The following is a 16,114-nucleotide window of genomic DNA, read 5'->3' on the forward strand; positions in this document are numbered from 1 at the left end:
ATTTGTCTCTTAACATGAGACAACTTATCTCGTACTACATGAGATAAGTAATCCCCTTCTTTATTTTAATGTTTTTTTTCTTATTCTCCATTATTATTGATTTGTCGATAAATAATTATGATTCTCTCAGATTATATGGTCATATTAACTAACACAAGAGGATTTATTCCAATAATTTTATGTTAATTTGGAATATTAATTTATAATTTTATTTATTTATTGAAAAAAATATTTATGCTTTTGCTGCATAAAAAAAATTCTGTCACACTCACAAAATAAGTGAAATGGTTCATTTTTTCTGCAATTACTGCAGATAAGTTATCTGCAGTAAGCCCAATACGACGTCGTTTTGGGACGGAAATCATAGTATTTTTGTAATTTGAATTTATTTCAGGGTTATAATAGTCTTTATATTTATAATTTTTTAAGATTTTCATACCAAAACGACGTCGTTTTGGAAATAAATGTAGATAACTTATCTGCATTAACTGCAGAAACATTTTTCCCTAAGTGAATCCCACAAATATTTTTTTCTCTTCTCTTTATAATGTGATACAGTCACTTTTATATGAGTGTGGTAGAAAAAAATTTCTGCAGTAAAAGCAGAAAGGAGAGGTTATAGTTACTACATATTTTTCTTACTATCTTTTACTATCAAATCTTAACTTTTGATTTCCGTCAATCTAACTATTGTAATTTAATAAATTATAAGCGTTAGATTGACAGAAATCAACGGTTAAGATTTAGTAGTAAGAAAAAGAGGTAGTGACTATAACCTCCCCAAAGCAGAAACATTAAACTTTTATTTATTTATTTATTTTAAAAAAAATATTTATCGTTTTAAATGATACAACTTTACATCATTTCAAGTGAAATGGTGCATAATTATTGATTTTTTATATTCTCTCTCCTCAACAATACTATCTCTTTCTCTCTTCTTCTAATTTTATGGAGGAAAGAGAATGCAAAAAATCAATAAATATATAACAAAATATGAAATTGTGTCTTTCAAAATGACACAAAATTGTGTTATTTAAAATGACAAAAAAAATTCCTTATTTTAAATTATAATATTTATGATAGAGATTATATTTATCATCAATTAAGTTTATCACATCTCTTATATCGATCAAATAAAATTAAATCAAGAATTGTCATTTGATATATTTTTCTTCTCTCTCTTCGGTGACGTCCTCCACTCCCTTCACTCCCTTTCTCCATCATGTTCTACTTGCCACCAACTAACCGTTAAAAAAGGAAAAAATAATAAGGCGACAAACTTACTTAATGAAAGGTATAATATTTCCCATATTTTACAGGGCAAATATCATTGCATAATATTTCTCCACTTGTAAGAATTGAGATAAGAATTTATTGTGTGGAATAATGTTACCTTTATATTATTTATTATTTTTTCAAAAAGACTATTGCCTAGACTCCAACCTGTTATCTTTCGGTTATACTATTAACGCAGCTCCAAAACCTCGAAATTATAATATTATATATTCAAGTAAAAAAATTCGGATCATCCATTTATTTATATATAAAGTAGTGACTGCTGGTGGTGACTGGTCAGTGGTGACCGTCCTTTGTCAATTCCAATGAGCCGCAGCCGCTGTTTATATCGGTGGTCCCTTGAAAAGGAGTTGACCCAGATCCAACAAAATAAAAGTAATGGACAAGGGGCAGGTATGAAATGAAATTATATTAAATGTTATTATCTAAATCATTTAAAAAAAAAAGATAATATGTTTTTACGAATAAACAGTTTGTTAGACATGTACATAATACTTTTATTGTTAATTTCATTTTTAATAATTTTTTATTTTTTTCTCTAAAATAAAGAGTTACTTTATAATAACTGAGCTTTTTGTACAACTTATATTTTGAAATTTTTATTTAATTTCATACTATTAATTTGTCATCTAACGTTAACTATGGTTTGAAACTTTAAAGCTTAAGAAATCAAAAGAGATTAACTGATAAAAAACTTAAAAAATTAATTAAAAAAAAAAGATGAAAGCATCGGAGATAATCTATAATTTATTCTAAAGTGAATAATGATAAGATAAAATCGTAAAATACAGCATACCAAAAACAAATATCATAATTTACAAATAAAATAAAATAAAAATAAAATAAAATACAAGTAAATAAGTTTAGCCAAAATTTGATTTTGAAATCCAACAATTTTAATAGGAAATTAATATCTTTTTTATATATATACATTGAAACTAAAGACAGAAAGGAAAGGAAAAAAAAACAGAGAAAAGATCATACAGAGAAGCTCCTTGTGAGTTTGCACATACCTAGCAAAACCACACCCCTATTGTCAGCCTAAAGATGACACCATAGTCTTGTGGGGGTTCAGAGAAGTGAGCTTCATCAGGTAACTCCATGTGCACCAACAGATAGTTTGTCAACCAATTTGCGCACTGGTTGCCCTCCCGAAGAATATGCATAAACCGAATATTTCATTGACGACTAACAAATGCTTGTATTCGAGTCAGTAGGTGGGATTCATGAGCTTCATTGCCTTTCTTAGAAAACAATGCAATAATTATTTGACAGTGGTTTTCTACCAAAACATTTCTCCAACTTGCGTCCAAAGCTAACTGCAACCCTTTTAACACTCCTCAGAGTTCCTCTTGTAAAGTAGCAAATGTCCAATTCTTGCAGCAAAAGAAGCCCTTCACAAGTTGTTTCAGTCGTTTGACTCTTTGAGACCCCATCTGTATTTAATTTAACATATGGAGTGTAATAACCCAAAAAAATAAAAAAAGAATAAATAATAAAAATAATAATTATAGTGTATACCCTTACGTGTGTAACACCATCTATTTTAACTAATATAGAGAATATCACATTATGTATTATTAATAATAAATAAATATATAAAAATAAAGTAGTGTAAACTTTTAAAACATTGATTTAAATAGCAAACTTTACTCAGTTACTTTATACATGGTTCTTAGTCAAGCACATATATTTTAGTCAAGAACCCCTAACTCTTTTTGATCGAATTGGTATCCTTTTTTATCGAACCCCTCAAACTTGATTTTATGCTCTAATAATCAGGAATGGCAAAAAAGAGGTATCCTTTGGAACAGCTCTAATGCTCTAATGATCGAGAAGTTGTTTAATGATAAAAGCACCTTGGGGCTTCGGGAAGGGGCCATCGGCGATTCGATCAAAAAGAGCGAGGGGTTCGCAGAGGTGCCAAAGGATATCGCTTTTCTGCCATTCCTGATTATTAGAGCACTAGAGCTGTTCCTTGAAAACTCGATCAAATTTGGTTGGTACTTATATGCTTCAATGGCTTTTCCTTTTAGTTTCTTACTTTGCTTCAACCAATTGGGGTTTGGGAATGTGAGATTTAACACCATTATGAAAGTTTTAATAAGTATGTTGATTTGATACAATCACAAAGTACAGAGGGTTAATTGAAATAATTAAAAGCATAAGGTGAGTAATTTGAAACATGATCAAAAGTTCAAGGGAGTAAATTATATTTTAGCCTTTTTTATATGTAAAATTTAAAAAGTATATATCTTTTGTGCATCTTTTGAACCTATATACCGGGCTAGAATGTCTAGGATTTATTCATAATGGTTCAAGTCCAACACCAAATCTTTCTAGAGAAGCAACCGCAAACTGTCAAATTACCTCATCCAATTGCTACACAATTGGCTTTGCTCTGCAGACTCAATAATCATGTTACACTAATACCTCAGCTATTTGCTTGTTTACATATGTAGCGCAAAGTCACACTATTCTCACGAGAAGATTTTTTATGAGCCAGGACCATGGTGGTCCCTCCCCAAAAATAGAAAAAAAAGAGGGACGAAGGAGGAAAAAATAAAAAAGAAAAGAGTAAAAATGGAAGAAAATTTTCCATTTATAAAAAGGGACTACTGAATAAATGGTGAGCCTGGAATATATTAAATTTTTCCCTATTCTGACACCTTAGACAAGTTACATGTGCACAGCATCATAGCTAATAGTACTATTTATCTACATCAACATAACACTCCACCGCCACACCACACCTGCACCTACACATTGGCACCAGGCTACAACGGACACTTTGGTGTCGCATGGTTTTCTCGACCACTTCTCCTATATCAATGCAAATCCTATTATATACTGTTGAAATATATAAAATCATTAATGTAGTTTCACCTAACAACTTAAGTTTTTTGGTTGAATTGGTTCTTTACATGGTATCAGAGCCTCGTGTCTCGAGTTCGATCATCGCCCCCCACTTTCTCTTGTGGAATTTCTTAGCACAGATAAGCTGGACCTGTTGCATCATTCACCTTTCAAGCCCAATAGACTCTCTTGTGAGGGGGGGTGTTGAAGGCTCTCTTGTGAGGTTGTGTTGAAATATATAAAATCATTAATGTAGCCTCACCCAACAACTTAAGCTTTTGGGTTGAATTGGTTCTTTATAATAACATTGATATCCACTTGTTGGATCATATTACACAAGCCCCCAATCTTTCTCATGCTATAATTGTGAAAGCTCAAATTCTCAGTTACACATGCTCCTTCCATTCTACATACTTTAACTCAATTATACATATACTAAGTGTTGGATTCATTGCTAGTGTCCCACCACCATCTGCCACTAAAAATGCACAAAGGAACTGTAAGGAATTGATACACTGGAAGCGTAAGGATCATATGTGAATTAAATATGTGATTGAATCCTCATTGTCCATAATAAACACATAAGACATACCTCTTGATGAACTATAGGTGTGCAAGAGGCTCCTCCTTTGAGTTTTTATCCTTCTTCATAGATAGCTCCTCTTAGATGTATGAACCTTCCAAGCTATTCTCAAGTTAGTGGAACTAGTGTGTGAGCACTTATGTTTTTCTCTTTGACTCTCTTGATGATGTACCATCCACAACCACTCTCTCTTGAAGGCTATAAAGGTTGAATATGACTTATAAAAGAGACAAGAGAACCCTCATTCTCCTTTGGACTTTTTTCACACATTAATTAGACCCAACTTGAAATTTTACTACCAACAAAGTGTTAGTCGAGTGGTAGTAGCTGCTCAAAATCTCCGTAATGCAAGTTCAAGACCCGGGAAGCGCATATGTTAGGAAGGAGAGTCCTTAACTGCTTTCAACCCCCAATTGGATTAGTCCTAAAATATGAATCAATTAGTAGAAATACAAAAAAAAAAAAAAAAAAAAACCTTGAAATTTTACTCTAATTTAAGTTTAAGAGTACAATACGAGCATTATGTGTCATATGCCCAAGGATCAAAGTATAAATGAATGAGGAGAATGTTATACTTAGTACTTTTTTTTCTTATTATTTATTATTACCAATTTTGTTATCATGGATCAAAATCAAATCAACGGCTCTCACTTGATATTACTTTGTAACCGTTAATTTGATTTTAATCCAACGATAACAAAATTGATAATAAGAGGTAGTTAGAAAAAATGATAGTAAATATAATATATCCCAATGATAATATATAAAATTTCATTTATATAAGTTATATGTAGCAATATCAAAGTTAAAAGAAAATGTGGTTATAAAATCACAAATAAGAATACAGATGAAATCTTATAATTATGACAGTGAATGCGGCATATAATTTTTTAGAAGTTGAGATAGATATATTTCGTGTAACTATATTTATATACGAAATACGTTATTCTTTATTGTAATTTTTTTTTAAATGAATTGTTCTTTTTTTTTTAAGACAAGAGGAATTAAAAATGAATTGTTCTCTAGATACAAGGTTTGTGGTTTAAATCACATTTTTTCTCTTCTTTTTTATTTTATTTTACAATTTCAGTTACACATAATTCTTTAAAGCTATTTAAAAATTTACGTATTTAATTTATCCATCTAGGTATAATATAAAATTTTTTTTATTCTAATGTCAAGTAAGAATTTTTTTTAAGTTATCTACATTGACTGCAAAAAAAACAAATCTTTTTATTAAAGAACACTTGGCGCTAGAATCATTGATAAGTGATTGAAACACAAGGAGGTGGAAACACAAGGAGGTGGGAATGTGAGTTAATTAAGATAGGGATTACACAGATGAGGAAATATTGACTTAAGGGGGCGTTAGGTACAGGATAATTTTTTTTTTTTATCGGGAACAAATATTTTCTTGGAAAAAAGTGAGAATTTTTTTTTACCGGGTATGTTAAAAAAAAGTGTTGGTAGGCCAAAATTTTACCGAAAAAATTGAATGAATTTTACTGATGTTATGTTTCGATAATTGTAAAATATTGATGAAAAAGAAAACCAAAATTACCAAATAACCCCATTCTTATGGGTTTTATGACAGACAGGAGTGAATAAAAAGAACCCCATAAAAAAAATTGAGAGCACACGAAATGGAACAAGAAAGCAGTAGAGATGTAGAGAATCCATATACATCACAACAAAGACATGCTACCTGAAATTGGGTATCCTTTGAAGCTTGAATATGGTATCGCAAGCTTCTTCCTCAACACTGCAAGGTCACAAAAATAAAAGAAAAAGCTTTGTAAGACATAAAAAAATGTAGTTCATGAACACTGCACACTGCGCACCACACACCACAATTAAACTAAGGCACTGGATATTTTTGTCTTGCAAATTTTAGTTGTCGTTCCCATCGCCTGACAAATACTTTTTACCATACCTTTGAGGGAAACTTTGATAAGGAAATTATGTGTAAACATGGTTGACGGGAAAACATATCTCCCACTCAATTTTTAACTCTTCCATGTACCAAACATAGCCAACTTAATTTCCCCACCCAACTCTCCTGGCAAAATATTTTTTTTTCATCGTAACAAACGCCCCCTAATACTTAAATTTTTTCTTCTAAAAATTGTATAAAGTGAATCTCATTCGCAATATTTATAAAAAGAAAAACTTGGTTAAGTAATCACATCTTGAGCCAAAATGTCACATACTTAAAAATCAATTAAAACGAATGTTTTCATTGAGTTTTACTTGATGTGACTCGATTACTTAAAATTTTAAATTTATTGAGTTAATTCAAACTAAAAATTATTTTAAAAAATTAGGAAGAAAGTATAATTTTCTTAAAAATAAAATAAAATTGATCACTTTAATTTTATACAAAATTCGAACAATGTTGGCCCAATGTGGATGACCATGGCCCGTGATCGTCGAGGTCCATCTCCTCCAAGCTAAGAGAGCGAATGGCGCGTGGAATATACTTGCTCTCATCACTTAACGGGACCGTGACCACGCGTGACGGCAAATACCAGACCAACTCACGGAAGGCACGCTCCGTCAAACCCTCCCACACACACTTTCTCTCAACTCAACGCCCCACTCTCTTTCCCTAACGTCCCCGACGACGCCGTTCCCCAAACCTAACGTCCTTTCCCTTCTTACCCCTTATGGCCTCTTGCGACGATGACGACGATTTCTCACTCCTCCGTGACGACAACCACCACCACCACCTCCACCAACCCTACCCGCCGCACCACCACTTCTCCACCGCCATCGTCGCCGTCTCATCCGTCGAGCAGAAACCCGCCTCCGACGACGCCGAAGACTACGGAAATCCCTTCGACGACGACTGCGGGAGCGAGAAGAGAAAGGAGCGGGAGGAGATCGGCGACGGAACGACGCAGTACGGATTCAACAAGAGATCGAAGGCGGCGGCGGCTGCTTCAAGCTGCAGCGGCGGTGGCAGCGGCAGCGGAGGAGGAGGAGCGGAGTACCGGAAGGACAGGGAGGAGTGGAGCGACACAGCGATCGTGTGCCTCCTTGAGGCTTACACGGAGAAGTTCACGCAGCTGAATCGGGGGAACCTGAGAGGGAGGGATTGGGAGGAGGTTGCGACGGTGGTGAGTGAGCGATGCGAGAACCAATCGAAGAGCGTGGAGCAGTGCAAGAACAAGGTGGATAACCTGAAGAAGAGGTACAAGCTAGAGAGGCATAGGATGAGCAATGGCTGCATTTCGACCAGTCATTGGCCTTGGTTCAAACAAATGGAACAGATCGTTGGTAATTCTCTGCCTGCAAAGTTTGCAGATGAGGATAAAGCTGTTTCTTCTTCTGGGAATTCACCCAGGCAATCCAAGAGGTATTAAGCAGCGTAATCTTTATATTGATGTGTAGTATAAAGTATTAGTGGAAGTTGTAATTTCACTGTGCTTTATATTTACCTGAGGATTTGTTCATTTTGTTTTCTGATTTTTAGTACATTGTTTATCTTCCTAGTGCCTGAATCTGTTCATTTGCTGCATCATAAATACTTAATTTTACTCTTTGGTGTAGTTTTGAAGCATGTTATATTTTGTATAATCTTAGCATTACATGATATGGACTTTTGGTCATGTTATTTATGCACAAATTTAGACTTTAGACTGTAGAATAGGATTCTGGAATAAATAGGGGTGTATGGATTTGACTGATACTGAAAATTTGCTTTCTTCATTGGTATTGTTGCAAATAAGTGTCATGCTATCTTCACTGGTGCACTTCTGGTTCACAAATCACATTGGTAACTTAATATGGTAATTCCAATTTGTACTGCTAGGTGGTGTTACTAGGATGAAGTAGCATATTGACTTTATTGTAATTATTTGGACTATTTAATGTTGAATGTCATTCAATACAAATTATTTTACACTTTTCTTTTACTTGTTCTTGTAATATTGTGAACGTTGAGCCTTCCCCTGTTTTTTTTTTCTAGATATGGAGTGGCAACGCCCAGCAGTGGAGGTCAAGTAAATAGCATGAAGTCCAAAGCATTGTCAAACCTTAGATGGCGGAGGGTAGTCCTCAAAATTAGTGGAGCAGCTCTTACTGGTTCTGATACCTGCAATATTGACCCTAAGGTTTGTGGTTTGGTTGTAACTAAAAATGAAAAAACGGTTGTGGTATGGTTATAAATATGTGAAAAGTTTGACTGTATTATTTGACTCATGAGTCATGACCTCTTTGGTCTTTTTCAAGGAGAGGTGTAATTGTTATCTGGATGTTGGGAGAAAACTTACTCCGTTTGTTTGTTTAAATTAATCGCCAGGTGGCCATGTTAGTATCAAGAGAAGTTGCGATAGCTTCCCGCCTTGGTGTGGAGGTATCAGTTCTCTTGATTGTCCTTAGGAGTTTGGTATTCTGCTACCCTTTTCAGTTTAGCTGACGCATGCTTCTTTTTGTGTGATATTTCAGGTGGCGATTGTTGTTGGAGGTCGTAATTTCTTCTGTGGAGATGCATGGGTAACTGCAACAGGTTTAGAAAGATGTACTGCATACCAAGTTGGGTAAGGTTAATCACTAAAATTTCTTTGTATATTTTATTTACGCCATTATAATTTTACTATAAGTTAATCACAATAAATAAATAATTAAATAAATAAATGGAAAAATAGATTTAGAGGGCGTTTGTTTCAAGGTTTCTAATTACATTCCTTGGAATCACATTCCTAGTAATACTATGACCTAGAATGCTATTCTTGGGTATTTTAGAAATATCTGTTTGGTTAGCATTTAAAATTCTTGGAAATAGCTTAAAAGTTTGTTTGATTCACAATGCATTTCGTAGGAATATATGTGATATTTCTCAAAATGCCCTTACTATATAAAATATTATTTAATATTATTCTTTTAAATGTAATTGATGAAAAATTTGTCCCAGTAACTGACTCTCTGTTCCCTAGAGATGTAAGATTTGGAGGGGAATGCAGATAGGGAACCAAGAAGTAGAACCTTCCTGCCAAGCTGTTAGATAGCTATAGAGATAACTGCATGGAGTAAAATAGACAGGCTTAACAAAATGCAGATAGGGAACCAAGTAGTAGAACCTTACTGCCAGCTATAGATATAACTGCATGGAGTAAAATAGACAGGCTTAACAAAATGTTGAGTCTGAGTGTGAGAGAGAGAAAGCAGGGGAAGGAAGAGGGAGTGGCAAGTGGAACGTGGGAGTGGCAAGTGGAACGTGGGAGTTAGAGATTAATGGGTGAGTATTTTTGTACTTTTGCACAATATGATTGATGCCCACATTGTTGTGATAGCCAATGTCTCATGGGAATGAAAATGGACCAAAATGCGGGCTTACCAATTTCCTTGGAATAATTGATTCTTGGGAATATATATATATATATATATATATATATATAAACTTGAACCAAACGTGGGAATATTTCGTTCCCGCCTTTAGATTATAACAAAGCCTAAAACAAACGCCCCCTTAGGTTTCAATGCTACCATCCTATCCTGATTACAAATGGATGATCCAAGGTAAACAATGAAGATATAGCTAAAGTTGTGATGTGGGAGAGGTAGCACCTTGGTGATAGTGCCAGAGAAGGCCACTGCTGGGAAGTGAACTTTGATTTGTAAGGAAAATTGGTAGTGGCGTTTGCAGAGCTCTTACCTTGTCTGGGTCACTAGACTACAAAGAGGATAAAAGACTCACCTCAATTTAAATTTGGGCAGTTTTGATTTTAGGGTTTTATGATGAATAAATTTATATTAAAATTTTTAAAACAATTTGTTTCTTGTGTAACAGTTGAAGCTGTCAACTTATATTATTATTTTTATCTGGTTTATGTGTTTCTTTTCTCTCTGAAAGCATAAATGTGTTTTTGATGCTTTAACTTTGTAGGCAACGTTGTGCTCAGGCAAGTATCTTCCTGATGCCTTGCACATGGGAAATATTGGGGCTGGTGCATGCATGGCCTTTAGTCTATTGTTTACATACTTAGGATGCCATGAGATCTCCTTTTTAATCTTTCTGGTTAATGTATTATCTTCTAAAGTGATTTACTTTTGGTATTCAAAAAAAAAAAAAGTGATTTACTTTTGTATCTGCTTTACTTTAAAATATGGACCTAAATGATAAGTGGCTTCTTGAATATGCCAGGATGATGGCAACTGTGATGAATTCAATATTGCTCCAATCAACTCTAGAGAAGATGGGAGTTCAGACTCGTGTACAATCTTCAGTTGCCATGCAGGAGTTTGCTGAACCATACAATAGGCAGCGGGCCATCAGACATCTTGAGAAAGGAAGAGTTGTTATATTTGGTGGCATTGGTTTTGGCACTGGCAATCCACTCTTCTCAACTGACATTGCTGCAGCTCTACGTGCTTCAGAGCGTATACTGCTGTCCTATTCTTCTTATTTTTTTAAATGAATTTCTTATTACCTTTTTTTCCCAGCATAGTATACACATATGGGCAACACATATGTATGTTTTTCTTTTTTCTTTCTTTCTTTCTTGCAACCAATAGCATATACATCTTTCTACATTGCAGTTAATGCTGAGGCAGTCCTCAAGGGTACTAACGTAGATGGTGTATATGACTGCAACTCCCGCGACAACAATTTCACTTTCGAGCACATATCTTTCAGGGAGCTGGTGTCAAGAGGTGTCACCTCTATGGATATGGCAGCACTAACATTCTGTGAGGAAAATGCTATTCCTGGTTAGTATGTAGCATTTGGTCTTTCTATGGGTATGTTTCTGGCTTGGTGCTTTAGGTATTCTTGCATGAATAGGACCTTGCGTACTTAAATCGGTAGGCACTGCCTATGCAAGAAAAATAGTTGGTGCTTAGTCGTAGTTCTCCTAGAGTTAATATTTTACTTTTATGTTGAAGTTTATGAGTACCCCAACATAAAGTAACCGACAAAGTGGGCATTTTATTATATATTTTATGTGATGAATTTTATTCCCCCATTTGCTTGTACAGTTGTGGTTTTTAATATATTGGAGCCTGGGAACATCTCAAAAGCTTTGTGTGGAGAACAAGTTGGCACGCTAATTGACCAAACTGGAGCAATAAGCTAACAATTAATTCAACCGACTTAATTATTATTGCGCATACTGGAACCATTAAGTTGAGTGGGAGGGATACTTTCCACCACTGAGATGCTTGGAGAAGAAAATATCAAATCTGGACAGATTCACAGTGTATCTGGCGAAGTTAGTGGGAACTGCGTTTTGGAGCTGAAATCACAAATTCCCTATCCCTATGTTTTTTAGGCGGTGGTTGTACTTTTATTATGTGCTTCTGTAAAAAGAAAAAAAAAAATGCTTGTGTATATTATTCCAGGATGAGTTGTAGCATAGTAATGTATTAGCAGTAGCTTTTCTTTGTTAGTTAATGCAAACAAATACGGAGTAATTTAACTCAAAATTCAACTTTATTTATTATTGCATATGTATTAATCACTTCGATTAAGCCCATTTTTCCTCGGATTTTAGTAGAGGAAAAACAGAGCCGATATGCAAAATAAAGAGACTAAAGAGATTAGTTTAAATGGTACATATTTGATTTCGTTTAAGTAGATTTTGAGTTTAAGTCCTGTGAATATAAAAAATTCCTTTGGAAGAACTAGTTCTATTATAATATAGATGTTTTCATCTTAAATAGAATTGTTTTCTGGAGAATATGCAAGTGGTTTATCTAAAAAATAAATAAAGAAGAGATATAAAAGTAAAAAGGAATTTGTCCCTTTTTTATTGGTTTAAGTAAGTCCCACTACTGAAGAAAGGATTTCCACGGGGGAAGTCTATCGTAATATTTGAAGCCCCACATGCATATAACTTTACCAAATTAGTTATTTCTTCTTTTCTTAAATCTCATCTCGGCATGGAACGTGAAACCTTTTTGTCTTTTGAGGTTTGGAATTCCCATGTTCAATAATTCGAAGGTACTCACTTGTTGTAACTTACAAGCGATTTCTGGGATGCGTTTAATTCATAATGAACTTGCATGGAAATAATATATTGCACGCCTTGCTTTTGAAAGCAATTTTAAGGATTTGGCTTTCCTAACACGATTCCATGATTTTAGAGTTGCAAACGAGAGGGATTTAAGTTACTCTTGAACTACTTTCATCTTAAAAAATGGTAGAAATTTAATTAAGCGATTTCCAATTAAGAAGTGTTAAAGAAACAGCAGACACAATTCATGATTGCGGATTATGACCGTCCACTGATGCAAACTTCAAATGTATTATACAATTCAACTAGACAAAATTTATTCTAAGCTCAAGCTCAAGATCATGAGATTTTTTGCTACTTTCAACAATGGGATTCCACAAAGCTCACAAATCTTACAAATAAAACTCAACACAATTAATGCAACTAGCAGAGGAGCAAAGAAAGTTAACCGCACTGGAACTAGCTATATATAGAATGACACTATATACCATGCAATTAATTATACACTCCTAAGCTAGACCCCATCTTCAGTGGTGGGAAGGGAAGGTGAAAGTGAATTGCGTGATTCATCATAGTCCTCTCCAATAGGAGATTGCTCCACCCTTATATCCTCAATCATCTTGACAACTTGTACCATGGTTGGCCTCTTCTCTGGCTGTGGAACCACACAAGCCAACCCAACATGCAGCATTGAAACAAGTTCTTCCTCAATGTTTTTGTAACGCAAGAGTTCTTGATCAAACACCTCTCCTGTCCACTCTTCCTTCACAACTGAACGAACCCATTTTGGAAGATCCAATGCTTGTTGTTCCTCTTCATCCATACGAGGACGTGCTGGTGAAGGGTATTGTGATGAAGGTGCTTTCCCTGTAAGAACTTCCAACAACAACACCCCAAAACTGTACACGTCTGCTTGTTGAGATAGCCTCTTCTGTTCTGCTTGTTCAGGAGCCTTGTACCCTCCCAATCTTGCAACGGCGTGAACCGGGTTCAAAAGCAGTGACAACCCAAAATCAGAGATGCAAGCAACACCATTCTTGTCAAGAAGCACATTGGATGATTTCACGTTCCCATGAGGCACTTTTGCTGCACTATACTCTGCATGAATCCGAGCAAGCCCTCTTGCTGCCCCTAACACCAAGCTTATTCTTGTTGTCCAATCCAATGGAATTCTTCCCGGACCTCGATTCCCTATCAATATCCAATAAAACCCAAAATTACAAAAAAAATCATTTGAATAGACCATTAATTGACAAATGAACTTAACACAACATCTCCGCCCAAAATTTAAAAGATTAATATATGATTCCTTCCATTTGAGGGCGAGCTTCGAGCAGTGGTAAAATTGTTTCTCTGTGACTGAAAGGTCACAATTCTAATATGAAAAACAGCTTCTTTGCAAATATACAAGGATTGTCTTCACCCTGCCTACCCTCACTAATCGGGATTTAATGGGGAATGATTTTATAGAGTCCTTCCATTTATATTATTCTCACTTGGGTCAATCCTAAACAATGTGTGATTTTATCATATCCCTCACACTTGAATTTCCAAAAGAATTATTTGAATAAAAGATGTTTCATGCGAGCCATTTTGTGTACACCATTTCTATACCAGCAAATTTGGTTAAGAATTACTAGTTAACAAGGTCTATAAGATAGTCAATAGAGAAACAACTTGTTGTTAGCTCATATCGTATAAGAGTGATGTAGAGTAGAGTAGCCAAGTATCAATAAATTCTTGATAAATATAAAAGTGTAAGAAAAGTGTGAACAAAGTATAGGAAACAGATGATAGAATAAGACAAACCATGAAGAAGGGCATGCAAGCTTCCATTGGAGAGATAATCATAGACAAGAAGCTTTTCTTCCTTGGCATAGTAATAAGCTCTGAGTCTAACGATATTAGGGTGCTTAAGCTTCCCAATCACATCCATATACTGTTCAAACTCATTCCTAGCACAAGGGTTAGCATCCTTAAGCCTCTTAACAGCAACAGTGGATCCATCATCAAGCACTGCCCTATAAACAGTTCCCAAACTACCCTTCCCAAGCATCTCCGCAGAAGCACGAAGCAAATCCTCAAGCTCAAACTCACTCCTCCTATCAAAAAACACAAGCTTGCTCCTATCAGTACCATTTGTTCCATCACTATCACAACCACCACCACCACCACCATCATTGGCATAAACCTTCTTCTCACTCCCATAACTACTCCCACTTTTTCTCTTCCCACTCTCACCACTACCCACAAAGGAATTAGAGCTTCTACCTCTAGCACAACAATGAGCAACAACGAAAGATGTCACCACCAACAAAGCCACACAGTTTGCAACAACAATGGCAACAATGGCTCCAGGGCTTAACCCTTTATGTTGTTGTTGTTGTTGGTTTTCAGGTCTTGCTATAACGCTTGTTTGTGGCAACGAGCTTGGGTTTGAAGGAACGGTTTGAACCGGTTCAGAAAAAGAAGGTGGGGTTGTTTCAGTGGAAGAACAAACCGGTAATTGAGTTGAACCACCACCACATAGTCCTTCATTACCAGAGAAGCTTTCATAACCGAACTTTTTGAGCATTGGGTTTGGTAACTGTCCATAGAACTCGTTGTTGGTCATGTTAAGTTCCCTGAGGTTCACCATTGAAGATGAAAGATCAGGTATGTGACCTGAGAGCACGTTGTTTTGGAGCCTCAGTGTTAGAAGCTGAGTCAAATGGGAAAGTTCTTTTGGGAGATTTCCATGTATGTTGTTATCGGAGAGGTCAAGGCGGAGGAGGCCTTTTACCGAGGATATTTCCGGCGGAATCTCGCCGGAGAAGTCGTTTCCGGCGAGGTAGAGGAGCTTGAGGTTGGTGCAGTTTGAGAGGAGAGGCGAAACGGTGCCGTTTAAGCGATTTTCGTGGAGGTCGAGGAGGCGGAGGTGGGTGAGGGGTGTGAGTGGGTCAATGGTTCCTCGGAGGTTGAGGGAAGGGAGGGAGAGTGATGTGACTCGGCCGTTTGGGGAGCAGCGGACGCCACGCCATGCGGCGGGGCAGGCGTCGCCGCCGGTCCAGTTTTGGAGGAGGGAGCCGTGTAAGTCGGCTTGGCTGCGGAAGAGGGTGAGTGCATGGGTGTCGTTGTGGTGGTTGAGACTCAATGAAAGACATGGTAAGTGAAAGAAGAATAAGAAGAACAAGACATGGTTCTTCTTCTTCATCATAGGATGAAAATGAAAATGAAAATGAACCTTGTTCATGATGTTGGGAGCCTTGTCTTGTCTTAGGCGGGAAGTGGAAATAATGCTAGTGTTTTGAAAATTATAACAAGTGAAAATGATCATCCAAGACAAAGTTTTGAAGGATATTCATGTGGCATGATTAGAAAGAGAGTGAGAGAGAATGTGAATGTTTATGTGTTTGTGAGAGAGAGCATTGGTTGTGTTATTATT

General features: G+C 35.8%; 2 protein-coding genes across 2 annotated transcripts; one reads left to right on the plus strand and one right to left on the minus strand.

The window, feature by feature from the left end:
- Positions 1–7,277: 7,277 nt before the first annotated feature.
- Positions 7,278–12,162, plus strand: LOC133284649 (uridylate kinase PUMPKIN, chloroplastic). The gene is made up of 7 exons (XM_061481716.1): positions 7,278–8,093; positions 8,706–8,850; positions 9,039–9,092; positions 9,185–9,276; positions 10,881–11,116; positions 11,276–11,446; positions 11,714–12,162. Exons 1-7 carry the CDS (start codon positions 7,402–7,404, stop codon positions 11,809–11,811), a joined length of 1,488 nt encoding a protein of 495 aa, XP_061337700.1. The 5' UTR covers positions 7,278–7,401; the 3' UTR covers positions 11,812–12,162.
- A 1,042-nt stretch (positions 12,163–13,204) lies between these two features.
- LOC133284664 (leucine-rich repeat receptor-like protein kinase PXC1) lies at positions 13,205–15,883 on the minus strand. The gene is made up of 2 exons (XM_061481732.1): positions 14,500–15,883; positions 13,205–13,881 (listed from the first exon to the last, which is right to left on the minus strand). Exons 1-2 carry the CDS (start codon positions 15,881–15,883, stop codon positions 13,205–13,207), a joined length of 2,061 nt encoding a protein of 686 aa, XP_061337716.1.
- Between the last annotated feature and the right edge of the window lie 231 nt (positions 15,884–16,114).

This window comes from Gastrolobium bilobum, unplaced genomic scaffold (assembly GCF_033153095.1).
Source record: "Gastrolobium bilobum isolate Gb01-03AN ecotype WA unplaced genomic scaffold, APGP_CSIRO_Gbil_v1 utg8088, whole genome shotgun sequence".
NCBI classification, from domain to species: domain Eukaryota; kingdom Viridiplantae; phylum Streptophyta; class Magnoliopsida; order Fabales; family Fabaceae; genus Gastrolobium; species Gastrolobium bilobum.